Source organism: Oncorhynchus tshawytscha, linkage group LG16, assembly GCF_018296145.1.
Source record: "Oncorhynchus tshawytscha isolate Ot180627B linkage group LG16, Otsh_v2.0, whole genome shotgun sequence".
Taxonomy (NCBI): Eukaryota; Metazoa; Chordata; class Actinopteri; order Salmoniformes; family Salmonidae; genus Oncorhynchus; species Oncorhynchus tshawytscha.
In genome coordinates, this window is record NC_056444.1 from 16,280,887 (window position 1) to 16,296,284 (window position 15,398).

The window sequence follows — 15,398 nt, forward strand, 5'->3', positions numbered from 1 at the left end:
TTTGAATATGTCTCTCTCCAGATCTATGCCTCGGCTAAATAAAGATTACATGACATTTTTATTGCATATGACATTCATGAAAGGCTTAATTGAACCATTTGCCTACCAGTACATACAGGTCTCCTCGTGGACTTGGATGGCATCCTGTATATACCATTCTACAGGATTCTACATGTAGTCATTTTCCTGAATTATAAATTGTAGGCTATTGTGGATTTATGGACAGGTGCAATAGCCTATCTCAAGCTCTTATACCAAACCCAAAGACCCAGAGATGAACGTTTACCACATAACAGAGAGATTGGGAGATGTCCTTAAAACAGAAAAATTAACCCAGGGTGCATGTACAACACACACAGGCGGTGTCAGAGGAAGGCCCTACAAATTGTCAAAGACTCCAGCCGACCTAGTCATAGACTGTTCTCTCTGCTACCGCACGGCAAGTGGTACCGGAGCACCAAGTCTAGGTCCAACAGGTTTCTTAACAGCTTCTACCCCCAAGCCATAAGACTCCTGAAAAGCTAATCAAATGGCTACCAAGACTATTTGCACTGTCCCACCCCATTTTTTTAGGCTGCTGCTATTCTCTGATTATTATCTATGCATAGTCACTTTAACTCGACCTACATGTACATATTACCTCAATTACCTCAATTAACCTGTGCCCTGCACATTGACTCTGTACTTATACCCCTTGTATGTAGACTCGCTACTGTTATTTTACTGCTTCTCTTTAACTATTTGTTCTTTTTATGTTTTACTTATCTATTTTTTTAAACTTAATACTTATTTTTCTTAAAACTACATTGTTGGTTAAGGGCTTGTAAGTAAGCATTCACTGTAAGGTCTGCGCCTGTTGTATTCGGTGAATGTGACTATTACAATTTGATTTGATTAGGGACCTCCGTTGTAAAAGAATAACGATCCGTCTGGCAACATTGGTATTCTCGCGATATGTTCTCAGTGGGTGGGAAAGCCAGAAATATGGCAGCCGTCGTGCTGAGGTCCTGCCGCAATGGACTTTCTCACATTTTGAAGAATGGAGGAGTCGCTACTATCTTGCCAAAGACTTTGGGAGGTGAGTATGATACTGCAGTTCACAATGTAACGATTTCACTGGCAAATGTATAGGCTACGGAATTATGCCGCGTTCAAAACAACTGGGAACTCGGAAAAATACGAGGTCAAATCATTACATCAGTGATGTTCAGCTTGGAAAGTCGGAGCTCTAGAAAGAGGCTCGAGTTATCGAGTTGGAGTTCTGAGTTGGATGACCGTTCAAAATATTTTTCCCAGTTGGAGGTCGTTGTTTTCGAGGTCCCAGTTGTTTGTACGCTCGGAAGTCAAATGTTTCCAGTTGTTTTGAACGCGGCATTAAAAGGTACAGGTGGGGGGAGTGGCAGACGCAGGACCCGTCATCTGAATGTATTGGTTAGCTCGTGCGCACATAAACTGCGCAGCATCTGCGCATATTCTAAGATCTCGCACATTGGTGGTAGGAATACTCTTCCGAGCGGCGCTATACCGGACTGTTCATATGTTGTTGAGATTTGGTAAGGCGCACTCACAACAAAAAAACGGATTATTCAACATGAGCGTGTTTGCAGGGAACAGTTTTCCAGTTTTAAAAGGAAGGGTAGCCTAGTTTTTAGACCATACAATTAATGCAAATGCTGGTAAATTAAGTATAGCTTTTATCAAACCATTTCGTTTTAATGTTCTAGATGGTAATGGTATCCTAATGTTCTCTTTCTTGTATTGAGGTAAGTAACACAATTTTGTACTTGCATTGCATCATAGGCTACTCCATATCTGTCTCTGTTCAGTCGGTTTGACTCACTGGTTATGATGTCAACAATGCCTTGCCCCACAGCACTGGCCCAGTTCTATTTTCAAAATATTACATAAGACTGCCATAGCTGATCATTCCTTGCCTTGACTTCATGTTGATTTTATCCTTCAAGAGTATTGCATGAATCACCCATATAAAACCTACAATTTTACAAGACACACTCCATTCTCATCTTTTGCATTAAATAACTGTTTATACATGTGTGTGTGTGTGTGTGTGTCCAACAGGGGTGAGACAGAAGTCCTATGTGCAGTATGTGACAAGGCCAGAGCTCCCTAAGCTGGCCTACCGCAGGGTAAAGGGGAAGAGTCCAGGCGTGGTCTTCCTGCCTGGGTATGGATCCAACATGAACGGCCTGAAAGCTGAGGCCCTGGAGGAGTTCTGCAGGTCACTAGGACATTCATACCTAAGGTACTGTACATTACACGGTCTCCTTAAGGCCATGCAAATGTAATTTAAGACCCTAAGGCCATACACATGAGGTTCATTACCTGAATAGACTCCCTAGCCTATACGTTAGGAATGTTATGCAAATAGACGACCCTCTAACGTATGTTACTCAGATTCTGTACTCTCTCTGAATTATTATGCTAGCATAGTACATATTGTCATGTGTTTAGTTGTATTTCTAACAGTGGTCCTCCAGGCTCATGTTGTGTTTGTGTTTCCCCAGGTTTGACTACACTGGCCATGGGTTATCAGAGGGGGTGTTAACTGACGGGACCATCGGCACCTGGAAGAAAGACGTTCTCTTTGTGTTGGATGAATTAGCAGAGGGCCCACAGGTGAACTAATTCTCCACTGGTGGATCTATAATCATTTCTATACTAGCCTTTTGATAACCCTCATATCCATATGCATGTATTTATGTATGCATTTATTGTGATTACAATTCGTATTTGATAGGATTTTTGGGACATTTTTCATGTATGTGTTTAAGAGCTAAAATAATAGTTTGACTTTATAACCCAGTTATAGACCGTCCCATTATAGACCGTCCCGTTATGACCTAGTTATAGACCGTCCCGTTATAACCCAGGTATAGACCGTCCCGTTATAACCCAGGTATAGACCGTCCCGTTAAAACCCAGTTATAGACCGTCCCGTTATAACCCAGTTATAGACCGTCCCGTTATAGACCGTCCCGTTGTAACCCAGGTATAGACCGTCCCGTTATAACCCAGGTATAGACCGTCCCGTTATAACCCAGTTATAGACCGTCCCGTTATAGACCGTCCCGTTACAACCCAGGTATAGACCGTACCGTTATAACCCAGGTATAGACCGTCCCGTTATAACCCAGTTATAGACCGTCCCGTTATAACCCAGGTATAGGCCGTCCCGTTATAACCAGTTATAGACCGTTCCGTTATAACCCAGTTATAGACCATTCCGCTATAACCCAGTTATAGACCGTCCCGTTATAACCCAGTTATAGACCGTCCCGTTATAACCCAGTTATAGACCGTCCCGTTATAGACCGTCCCGATATAGACCGCCCCGATATAACCTAGTTATAGACCGTCCCGTTATAGACCGTCCCATTATAACCATTATAGACCATCCCGTTATAACCCAGTTATAGACCGTCCCGTTATAACCCAGTTATAGACCGTCCCGTTATAGACCGTCCCGATATAACCTAGTTATAGACCGTCCCGTTATAGACCGTCCCATTATAACCATTATAGACCATCCCGTTATAACCCAGTTATAGACCGTCCCGTTATAACCCAGTTATAGACCGTCCCGTTATAGACCGTCCCGTTATAACCCAGGTATAGACCGTCCCGTTATAACCCAGGTATAGACCATCCCGTTATAACCCAGTTATAGACCGTCCCATTATAGACCGTCCCGATATAACCTAGTTATAGACCGTCCCGTTATAGACCGTCCCATTATAACCATTATAGACCATCCCGTTATAACCCAGTTATAGACCGTCCCGTTATAGACCGTCCCGTTATAACCCAGGTATAGACCGTCCCGTTATAACCCAGGTATAGACCATCCCGTTATAACCCAGTTATAGACAGTCCTGTTATAACCAGTTATAGACCGTCCCGTTATAACCAGTTATAGACCGCCCCATTATAACCCAGGTGTAGACCGTCCTGTTATAACCAGTTATAGACCATCCCGTTATAACCCAGTTATAGACCGTCCCGTTATAGACCGTGCCGTTATAACCAGTTATAGACCGTCCCGTCATAACCAGTTATAGACCGTCCCGTTATAACCAGTTATAGACCGTCCCGTTATAACTCAGTTATAGACCGTCCCGTTATAACCCAGTTATAGACCGTCCCGTTATAACCCAGTTATAGACCGTCCCGTTATAACCCAGGTATAGACCGTCCCGTTATAACCCAGTTATAGACCATCCCGTTATAGACCGTCCCGTTATAACCCAGTTATAGACCATCCCGTTATAACCCAGTTATAGACCGTCCCGTTATAGACCGTCCCGTTATAACCCAGGTATAGACCGTCCCGTTATAACCCAGGTATAGACCATCCCGTTATAACCCAGTTATAGACAGTCCCGTTATAACCAGTTATAGACCGTACCGTTATAACCAGTTATAGACCGTCCCATTATAACCCAGGTGTAGACCGTCCCGTTATAACCAGTTATAGACCATCCCGTTATAACCCAGTTATAGACCGTCTCGTCATAACCAGTTATAGACCGTCTCGTCATAACCAGTTATAGACCGTCCCGTCATAACCAGTTATAGACCGTCCCGTCATAACCAGTTATAGACCGTCCCGTTATAACCAGTTATAGACCGTCCCGTTATAACCAGTTATAGACCGTCCCGTTATAACCAGTTATAGACCGTCCCGTCATAACTCAGTTATAGACCGTCCCGTCATAACCAGTTATAGACCATCCCGTCATAACCAGTTATAGACCGTCCCGTTATAACTCAGTTATAGACCATCCCGTTATAACCCAGGTATAGACGTCCCGTTATAACCCAGGTATAGACCGTCCCGTTATAACCCAGGTATAGACCGTCCCGTTATAACCCAGGTATAGACCATCCCGTTATAACCAGTTATAGACCGTCCCGTTATAACCAGGTATAGACGCCCCGTTATAACCAGTTATAGACCGTCCCATTATAACCCAGGTATAGACCGTCCCGTTATAACCAGTTATAGACCATCCCCGTCATAACCAGTTATAGACCGTCCATAACCCAGGTATAGACGCCCCGTTATAACCAGTTATAGACCGCCCCGTTATAACCCAGGTATAGACCGCCCCGTTATAACCAGGTATAGACCGTCCCGTTATAACCAGTTATAGACCGTCCCGTTATAACCAGTTATAGACGCCCCGTTATAACCAGTTATAGACCGCCCCGTTATAACCAGGTATAGACCGCCCCGTCATAACCAGTTATAGACCGTCCCGTCATAACCAGTTATAGACCGTCCCGTTATAACTCAGTTATAGACCGTCCCGTTATAACCCAGTTATAGACGTCCCGTTATAACCCAGGTATAGACCGTCCCGTTATAACCCAGGTATAGACCGTCCCGTTATAACCCAGGTATAGACCGTCCCGTTATAACCCAGTTATAGACCGTCCCGTTATAACCCAGTTATAGACCGTCCCTGTTATAACCCAGGTATAGACCGTCCTGTTATAACCCAGTTATAGACCGTCCTGTTATAACCCAGTTATAGACCGTCCCTGTTATAGACCGTCCTGTTATAACCCAGTTATAGACCGTCCCGTTATAGACCGTCCTGTTATAACCCAGGTATAGACCGTCCCGTTATAACCCAGTTATAGACCGTCCTGTTATAGACCCTCCTGTTATAACCCAGTTATAGACCGTTCCTTCAATGACATTGATATGTAAAAATATGTTCTGTCAGTTTTACCTTCCATAATAGTTAATACATTTGTGGTGGGGGAGAGAGATTCTCTCTGAATGCTCCAAGACTGCCACTTCTCCTCAGTAGTCATAATTGATGCTTCCACCTTGTGCTATTTTTTGGCGGGATAGTTTTCAAAACCTATGAAGATGTCCAGTGAAAGCAGAAATGCAATTTGTTGACAACACCGTACATTATCCCGAATGCTCATCAATAAAAATATCTGTTAAATTCGCTGCTCTGTTTAGCTTGTTTACAGTGGGTTATTTAATAGGGAACTGTCGGAGGCGCTCTCATATTGTTACATCATTTAATTCAGATAATTAAGGCTTGGTTTCATCAGAGGAGAGAATCTAGTTTCTCATGGTCTGAGAGTCCTTTAGGTGCCTTCTGGCAAACTCCATGCGGGCTGTCATGTGCCTTTTACTGAGGAGTGGCTTCCGTCTGGCCACTCTGCCCTAAAGGCCTGATATGGTGGAGTTCTGCAGAGATGGTGGTCCTTCTGGAAGGTTCTCCAATCTCCACAGAGGAACTCTAGAGCTCTGTCGGAGTGACCATTGGGTTCTTGGTCACCTCGCTGACCAAGGCCCTTCTCCCCCAGTTGCTCAGTTTGGCCCGGCGGCCAGCTCTAGGAAGAGTCTGGGTGGTTCCAAACTTCTTCCACTTAAGAATGATGGAGGCCAAAGTGTTCTTGTGAACCTTCATTGCTGCAGACATTTTTTGGTACCCTTCCCCAGAGCTGTGCCTCGACACAATCCTGTCTCCGATCTCTACAGACAATTCCTTTAAACTCATGGCTTGGTTTTTGCTTTGACAGGCACTGTCAACTATGGGACCTTATATAGACAGGTGTGTGCCTTTCCAAATCATGTCCAATCAATTGAATTTACCACAGGCGGACTCCAATCAAGTTGTAGAAACATCTCAAGGATGATCAATGGAAACAGGATGCACATGAGCTCAATTTTGAATCCCATAGCAAAGGGTCTGAATGCTTATGTAAATAATGTATTTCTCCTATTTTTAATACATTTGCGAACCTTTCTAAAAAACTTTTTTTACTTTGTCATTCTGTGGTATTGTGTGTAGATTAATGAGGACTTCATTTGATTTGATCTATTTTAGAATAAGGCTGTAATGTAACAAAATGGGTAATAGGTCAAGGCGTCTGAATATTTCTGTAAGCACTGTATATGCTGTATTTGACTCTGCTGTGGTGTTTTTAGTGACACATGTTTCCACAAGGGGGCACTGTGTCACACAAATGTAAGAGCATCTCACCACCATGTAAAGTTCACACCATTCAATCATTATGAGAGTATCATAGCCTCCATGCCAGGATTCAAAGCTGTCTTAGACATTAATCAGGCACACAGCTAGTGAATGACACCATTAGCAGGGCCAGACTCACCAATGGATGATATTACTCCCAATGTGCCTGTGATGATGATTTACAGTCAAGGTTAGGACTATATGTTGTTGTTACGATTAGTGGTTAGAATCACATTTGTGTTTACAAACTGCTGTTCTTCTCTCCATTGTAGCGATTGCTAGATACTGTCACACATGGTGCTTCTCTACGGAGTCAGTTCAAATGGAAGAGAGGAGACAGGCGAAACAATCCATATTAAACTATTGGTATTTCTATGTACCATTGCTCCCTATCTTAGGTCTAGGCATCTTTAATGTAATCATGTCTTTCCCCTCTCTGTTTAGATCATGGTGGGGTCCAGTATGGGCAGCTGGCTCATGCTGTTGGCAGCTATCGCCAGGCCGGAGAAGATTGCGGCTCTGGTGGGGATCTCCACGGCAGCAGACCATGTCGTCACAGCCTTCAAGTCAATGTCTCTAGAGGTGAGAGAGGACATCATGAAATAAACCCTGGATTACTATGAATGACATTAACTAATGTGAATTCCATTTCTATTCAGGCAATTCAGGCGTGTTGTTAATTGAAATTCAATCATCTGTGTGAATGTCAATTCATTTTTAGATTTAAAATATATTTGATCCCATTTCACCACAGGTGCGTAAGGAGATTGAAGAGAAGGGCGTGCTGACGATGCCCAGCAAGCACAGAGAGGAGGGCGTCTACACATTCACCATGGACTTCCTGAAGGAGGCGGAGAACCACTGTGTCCTCCAGAGCCCCATCCCCATCACCTGCCCCGTGAGGCTCATCCACGGCCTGAAGGATGACGACGTGCCCTGGCACATCTCCCTGCAAGTGGCCCAGCGCGTCCTCAGCCCAGACGTGGACGTCATCCTCCGCCGCCACGGTCAGCACCGCATGGCCGAGAAGGACGACATCAAGCTCATGGTCTACACCATTGACGACCTCATAGACAAGCTGACCACGCTCGTTTGAGTCGGTGGAAGGGTTAGGGAAGGGGGGGTGAGTTGGAACCCCCCCCCCATTGGAGCTGCTCCTACCTCCCAGCCATATAAGATCCCTTTATCCCAGCTCTCCCACTCTCCCCTTACCCTTCCTCCCACTCTGCCCCTGGTCAGTTTATCCTAATTATGCTGTTACAAAGAGAAGGAGAGAAACGAGGATCACCGAAAGTACAAACTGATGGAACGAGGAGCACGTCTGTCAATAACCTCAGCCAGGTTCTTGATGCGTGCCTTGGGGAGGGAGTGTGACTTTTACTAGTTCCAGTTTACTCTGTGCAGTGTTGTTTTGGTCAAGCTTTCTATGGGCCATGCTGCCACTGCTGCTGCTGTTTGGTTGACAGAACATGCTGGTCCTTTTGCCAGACCCCAGTAGTTTTCCTGTGCCTTTTTACCATGTCTCACCCCGTTGGGCCAATAAAGCCTCTGCACACCAGAGTGGAGTGCAGGTCTTGTCTGTTACTGTGCATGCAGATATATGAGCTGTTATTGAGTTAATACAATCCACACAAACGACAAGCTCCGTCAAACTGCCTCCTATGCAGATGCACTGTGACATCGTCTTTTCGTTAGGACTGAGCATCACACTATCTCAAAATAGCAAAAGAAAACCCTTCAAGTTAAGCGGAAACTTCAAATAAAGGTTAATACTATGAACACCACATCCCAGAGGCCCCATAGAATGTTCAACTAACCACCAAAGATTGCCTTGTTTCATTTATTTTCATAATATACATCCCATTGGTTTGGTGTAATGAAATGCCTGGCCCTGTTGGAGCCAATGGGCTGTTGATTAGCATGTTGTTGGTCATTGGACTGTGTTCAATGGGGCAGAAAGCCAGACCTGCTGCAGCAGACGCAGTAACTCTCTCTGACCCTCTAACTGCTGCTCTGACCTTTCACTCTTAGGCAGAATATATGCAATCAGTCACCTCCGCATCACAACACCAACTGGGTGACATCACTCAAACATATGCATGCATCAGGGGGTAAGAAAATCCTGCCTGGGTTATGTTTAATATAGATCACTGAGTAACTGACTAATATGTAGAGACAAGGGCTGGAAATGCCAACACAAAGACACAGTGATGGTGAGAATACTACTGATGTTATTTTAGCCTGACAGTCAAAGGGGACAGTAGTATAGCAAAGATATGTTCAAAACCTTTTCTGATATTCAGACATTCTAGAAAAGCACGAATCTCTATTTCCTGTATTTCAATGTTGTCTAGGGACTTTTTCCAGTCTGTGACGCATGTTGTCATATCAGTACTGTGGAGGACACCGCACCCAGCCTCTCTTTCCAGATCTATCTGGTGTCCACTTCTGTAACTGTAACCCAATTAAAGCAGAGCAATGGCTTTCATTATTGAAACTGAGAGGCAACAGCCACTAACAGGCTGTTCTGTGCCTTCCAAATCTGCAGAAACATTTAAGATAGCTGTAAAGGTGAAAATATTTTGTTTTCTTCTGTAAATATTGATTCTGCACACCATCAGGTGTATTGTTGTAGCAGCAACTAGTGAGGATCCTAATAAAATACTACATATGTGAGTAGTAAGGCCAAATACATCAACAATGAGAAGTGAACACTTTATGTCATGCACCTTTTGGAAATCACCCACCTTAACTGGGCTGGGGCCAGGACCCACCTTAACTGGGGCCAGGACCCACCTTAACTGGGCTGGGGCCAGGACCCACCTTAACTGGGGCCAGGACCCACCTTAACTGGGCTGGGGCCAGGACCCACCTTAACTGGGGCCAGGACCCACCTTAACTGGGGCCAGGACCCACCTTAACTGGGGCCAGGACCCACCTTAGCTGGGCTGGGGCCATGGGGGGGGGACATGCCCTGCCTTAACTGGGGCCAGGACCCACCTTAACTGGGCTGCAGGGGGACCCACCTTAACTGGGGCCAGGACCCACCTTAGCTGGGCTGGGGGCTGGGGCCACTGGGCTTGCTGGGCTGGGGATGGGGGGGGGACATGCCCCCACCTTAGCTGGGGCCAGGACCCACCTTAGCTGGGCTGGGGGAGGGGGACATGCCCTGGGGCCAGGACCCACCTTAGCTGGGGCCAGGACCCCCTTAGCCTGGGGATGGGGGAGGGGAACTGCCTTAACTGGGGCCAGGGCTGGGGCCATGGCCTTAACTGGGGCCAGCTGGGCTGGGGATGGGGGAGGGGACATGCCCTGCCTTAACTGGGGCCAGGACCCACCTTAGCTGGGCTGGGGATGGGGGAGGGGACATGCCCTGCCTTAACTGGGGCCAGGACCCACCTTAGCCCACTGGGGCCAGGACCCACCTTAGCCTTAACTGGGGCCAGGACCCACCTTAGCTGGGCTGGGGATGGGGGAGGGGGACCCTGCCTTAACTGGGGCCAGGACCCACCTTAGCTGGGCTGGGGATGGGACATGCCCTGCCTTAACTGGGGCCAGGACCCACCTTAGCTGGGCTGGGGATGGGGGAGGGGACATGCCCTGCCTTAACTGGGGCCAGGACCCACCTTAGCTGGGCTGGGGATGGGGGAGGGGGACATGCCCTGCCTTAACTGGGGCCAGGACCCACCTTAGCTGGGCTGGGGATGGGGGAGGGGACATGCCCTGCCTTAACTGGGGCCAGGACCCACCTTAGCTGGGCTGGGGATGGGGGGGATGGGGGGGACATGCCCTGCCTTAACTGGGGCCAGGACCCACCTTAGCTGGGCTGGGGATGGGGGGGGGGGAGGGGGACATGCCCTGCCTTAACTGGGGCCAGGACCCACCTAACTGGGGCCAGGACCCACCTTAGCTGGGCTGGGGATGGGGGATGCCCTGGGGGACATGCCCTGCCTGCCCTAACTGGGGCCAGGACCCACCTTAGCTGGCTGGGGCCTGGGGCCTGGGGACTCAGGCCTTGCCTTAGCTGGCTGGGGCCTGGGGACTGCCCGCCTTTGCCTTAGCTGGCTGGGGCCGAGGGGGACTCGCCTTGCCTTAGCTGGCTGGGGCCGAGGGACTCGCCTTGCCTTAGCTGGCTGGGGCCGAGGGACTCGCCTTGCCTTAGCTGGCTGGGGCCTGGGGGCTCGCCTTGCCTTAGCTGGCTGGGGCCTGGGGACTCGCCTTGCCTTGCCTTGCTGTCCACATCCTCTTGTTTCTGCTGTCCTGTCTCATTCTGAATGAGACATCTCGAGGGAGCCTCCTCGTGGCGCCCGCACATATAAAACCAGTGGTTTGCAACTCCCGGACACTGAGTCCAGCCTCGCCCCACGCACGCGTCACCGCTTAATGCATGCTTCAGCAGTTCAGCATCCTCTGCCCCGACCAGCTCAGCGGAATTAACGGCACAACAGCTACCGGACAAAATAACTCTCCTCTTCTTTATAGTAAGTGTGCCCAGAGCTTTTATTCATCATTATTTATTCAGAGCATGAAACGTTCGTTTCAATATATATATATATATATGTGGATTAATAATTAAACGCCACTGCTAGTTTATTCAATTTCAAAGGGGCTATTACGAAAATGTGCATGATTTAAAAAATATCATCTGCCTTCCTAATTTCTAAATCGGTTTTATTGTGAAAAAAGTTCAGCTTTTTTTCGCGTTCATAGTTGGCTACACAATCAATGCAATGCGATTCTTTTCGATTTTATGCTCATCCCGCACACAGTCTAGGCTACCATAGGCTACCTCATTAGAATGTGCGTGTCCCTGTGCAGGACGGGTGCCAAGGACCACACCCATTCCGGCAAGTGCTCTGGTTCTCTGGGGATGTGCCCGTCCTGTAAGGGACACAGTTGCCATTAGGGAGAAAGCAGAGGATGGAGTGTGCGGAAAGGACGTGAAATTAGGAAACCAACAGGTGATCCAGTTTATGATAGAACAACGACGACAGGTAGACTAGACTAATGGTTAAAAGCGTTGAGCCAGTAAGCAAAAAGTTCGAATCCTGAGCCGATTAGGTGAAAAACCTTTCATTTGAGCAAGGCACTAAACCTAATTTATCATATAAGTCGGTCTGGATAAGAGTGTCTTTTAAATGACTAAAATGTACAAAAAAATTAAAACAATTAAGAAATGCTGGCTCAGAATGAACAAAGTGACTACTATGAAGCCTATGCATTATTTATGGCTCTGATGTCAATAACTGGACTTTAATACAAACATTATATTGCTTGACAATGTTCAGTTTTCTACATGATGTATTGTTTTTGTATAGCAGGTGCAGGCTGCCAGTGCTGAAACTGCTCCAGGGTGTTGGTCAGCAGAGCTGCAGACTACTTGTCCGTCTGTCTGTCTGTCTGTCTGTCTGTCTGTCTGTCTGTCTGTCTGTCTGTCTGTCTGTCTGTCTGTCTGTCTGTCTGTCTGGGTGAACAGGACAGAAGGAGCAATGGCTAACAGGGGACCCAGTTACGGGCTGAGCAAGGAGGTGCAGGAGAAGATAGAGCTGAAGTATAATCTAGACTTGGAGGCCCGGCTGGTGGACTGGATCGTAGCTCAGTGTGGGGGGAACCTGGAGAGACCACAGCCAGGCAGACAGAACTTCCAGACATGGCTGATGGATGGAACAGTGAGTCTGCATGACAATGAACAAGCTCAATAAGATTGATTGGACTGCAGTCATTGATAGAGGACGATCGCTTATACAAGCTAACAATGAGACCAATTTATGCTTACCTCTGCTTTGTTTCTCTCTCCCTCTTTTCATTGACGAATCTCTTCCTTTCTCCCTCTCTACTTACCTTCTTTATCCATGTATCTGTATTCCTCTTACTCCCCCGTTCTCTCCTCCTCCCTGTAGATTCTCTGTAGACTCATCAATAGCTTGTACCCGCGTGGTAAGGAGCCCATCAAGAAGATTCTGGAGACCCAGATGGCCTTTAAGCAGATGGAGAAGATCTCCCAGTTCCTGCAGGCAGCAGAGGTCTACGGAGTCATCACCACAGACATCTTCCAGACCGTGGACCTGTGGGAAGGTGGGCTGCACGTTCACTGACACATATCATGTCTCCATACATCCATGTGACATTGACATGCATGTCCAATTACAGGGACTCTCACAGTCTTGTCTCTGTGGAGCTCTTTCTGCCTGTACAGTACCTTCAATACTCACATTACATTTACAAGAGCCTGTATAGTCTGGGAGCCAGTCTGTTTCTGCTAACATTCCGCTCATTGTACTCCGTGTCATATGACACAGAGTGGCAGGAAGTGGAATGATAGCTAAACAGACTGGTTGGTACCCAGGCTATTTATAGTCCATTATATGGGTGATACTCCATGGAGACATTGAAATACTTTTTGACATATGACTCAAGAGGTAGCTGTGTTTAAAGTTTGTTTTATTTGGAACCTGTTTGCCTGTTCTTTGCTCTCTGGGTGTGATCCAGTGTTTGTGAGGACTGTTGCTATGGTTACAGGGAAGGATATGGCCGCAGTGCAGAGAACCCTGATGGCCCTAGGTAGTGTCGCCCTCACCAAGGACGATGGACATTACCGTGGCGACCGCGACTGGTTCCACAGGTAATGGACTGGCCACGACCCCTTACTTGGAAAACTCTGTGGCAGTGTTATCTTAATGTTGTGTGAGTGTTGTTCTATGTCTCAACTGTCCTGTCTGTCCTGGCCTGTGTAGGAAAGCTCAGGGTTACCGGCGGGAGTTCTCTGAGGACCAGCTTCGTCAAGGCCAGAGTCTGATTGGTCTGCAGATGGGAAGCAACCGCGGGGCCTCTCAGTCCGGCATGACAGGCTACGGATCGCACCGCCAGATCATGTAGAGACACCAGCCAGCCGCTCAGCCAGCTGCCAGCCGCTCCCTCTGCATGGCTGTGTACTCCAGAAGAAAGCTCCATCACGCCCCTGGAACCTCATGATATGACCCAACCACTTTTCCCCCTTCCCCAGAAGCACTAGCAAATCACACGAGCACACACACACACACTTTTACTGTTCATCCTCAACCCAAACAGAGTGCTCCTTATACCCCAACCACAATTCTATAGACCTCAGTGCTTTCTGCTTCCCCCAGCCCCGCTCTCCATCCAAATGGTCCCACTCTCTCCATCCATATGGTCCCACTCTCTCCATCCATATGGTCCCACTCTCTCCATCCATATAGTCCTGCTAGCCATTCCCTTCAGTGAATGAAGTCTTCGTAATTCAGTCGGTACAGAGAACCCAAGATTGAAGTCATCCCTCTACAAAACAAGCAAATAGTATTTTACACTTCTAACAAATATTATAGCACGAAACGTTATAGCATGTTACATATTTTAATTAACTGTTTGTTTGTATGTACAGTAGGTGTGTCTGAGTCATTGTATAGTCATTTGGGAGGGTTTGCTATACCTCATGAAAAGTTTAATGTGTAACCGAATGGAACTCAGTGAATGATGATGCCTCGGATGTCTTGTGTCAATATGTGAAGACTTTGCGGTAACTTCTGTAACCAAATGACCATCACATTGTGCCTGGTTAATATAGCAAAGGGACCATAAACTATGCCTTGTATAAGAGATGCCACCCACCCTAATGCAGAGGAATTCATAGACCTAAATTCAGTTCTGTTTTTGTACTAACATTCTGTGCTGTGCATTTATTACTTATGTATAATTGATGTAATGTACTTGTATGTGCCCACTGTCCATGTGTGTTTCAGCCAATCCCATGATTGTTAAAGACCCACAGTATGAAAGTGACAGTAGGATCATTTTGTTCCAGACCTGATATTGCTTGAATGTATTTTTTTCCCCTTCAATGTAATTTGTCATGTTTACATAAACAAATATGTTTATATCTGAATCATTGTGTGTAGAAAACATAATAAATTAGGTGAAAACTGATTCTGGAATCGTATTGTTTTTCTGATCTGTGAAATATACTAAAGTCATTGCTCTTGGACATCTATATCTTTGGTTTTCTAATATATATCCCAATGGATTTCCAGTATCAGGAAAATATACCAGACTTCTAAGGAATGCTATCTGTGAAGATAGGAGAATGTTGTTTAAAACAATCACTCTTCCTAGGCATTCCGATGGGGGTAGGGACGGATGTAAAGGTTCTAGAACACTAGCTGGATAGGTCAGAGTTTATGGCAATGGTCTAATTTATGGGGGCAAACATTTGAACAACATTGTTCTATTGATGTTTCAGATATAGAAGATAAACACACGAGGTAACATCTCCCCATCCAGAGTGTCCCTACTATTGTGTTCTGTTGCTAATGATTTCAGGCGCTAGCTAGGGGACGTTTTATCCTACTTTGACATTAA

General features: G+C 46.5%; 2 protein-coding genes across 5 annotated transcripts; both read left to right on the plus strand.

The window, feature by feature from the left end:
• The first annotated feature begins 921 nt into the window (after positions 1–921).
• LOC112215392 (palmitoyl-protein thioesterase ABHD10, mitochondrial) lies at positions 922–8,609 on the plus strand. 2 transcript variants are annotated; one of them, XM_024374392.2, is made up of 5 exons: positions 922–1,078; positions 2,080–2,263; positions 2,526–2,637; positions 7,470–7,607; positions 7,780–8,609. In XM_024374392.2, the coding sequence occupies exons 1-5, from the start codon at positions 955–957 to the stop codon at positions 8,119–8,121; spliced, it is 900 nt and encodes a 299-aa protein (XP_024230160.1). In that variant the 5' UTR covers positions 922–954; the 3' UTR covers positions 8,122–8,609. The 2 variants fall into 2 exon arrangements, with proteins under 2 accessions (XP_024230160.1, XP_024230159.1); XM_024374391.2 differs by lacking the exon at positions 922–1,078 and adding an exon at positions 1,254–1,553.
• Positions 8,610–11,152: 2,543 nt separating this feature from the next.
• On the plus strand, positions 11,153–14,966 carry tagln3b (transgelin 3b). 3 transcript variants are annotated; one of them, XM_024374393.2, is made up of 5 exons: positions 11,153–11,506; positions 12,344–12,694; positions 12,926–13,100; positions 13,545–13,647; positions 13,760–14,966. In XM_024374393.2, exons 2-5 carry the CDS (start codon positions 12,515–12,517, stop codon positions 13,899–13,901), a joined length of 600 nt encoding a protein of 199 aa, XP_024230161.1. In that variant the 5' UTR covers positions 11,153–11,506; positions 12,344–12,514; the 3' UTR covers positions 13,902–14,966. The 3 variants fall into 3 exon arrangements, with proteins under 3 accessions (XP_024230161.1, XP_024230163.1, XP_024230162.1); XM_024374395.2 differs by having other exon boundaries at positions 12,347–12,694; XM_024374394.2 differs by lacking the exon at positions 11,153–11,506 and adding an exon at positions 11,706–11,986.
• The last annotated feature ends 432 nt before the right edge of the window (positions 14,967–15,398 follow it).

Coding starts and splice junctions, on each gene's coding strand:
- LOC112215392 (XM_024374391.2), top strand. CDS start 1,424: ATGTATTGGTTAGCTCGTGCGCACATAAACTGCGCAGCATCTGCGCAT. Junction 1,554..2,079: donor TCATATGTTGTTGAGATTTG/GTAAGGCGCACT, acceptor TGTGTCCAACAG/GGGTGAGACAGAAGTCCTAT. Junction 7,608..7,779: donor TCAAGTCAATGTCTCTAGAG/GTGAGAGAGGAC, acceptor ATTTCACCACAG/GTGCGTAAGGAGATTGAAGA.
- tagln3b (XM_024374393.2), top strand. CDS start 12,515: ATGGCTAACAGGGGACCCAGTTACGGGCTGAGCAAGGAGGTGCAGGAG. Junction 13,101..13,544: donor GACCGTGGACCTGTGGGAAG/GTGGGCTGCACG, acceptor CTATGGTTACAG/GGAAGGATATGGCCGCAGTG. Junction 13,648..13,759: donor GACCGCGACTGGTTCCACAG/GTAATGGACTGG, acceptor TGGCCTGTGTAG/GAAAGCTCAGGGTTACCGGC.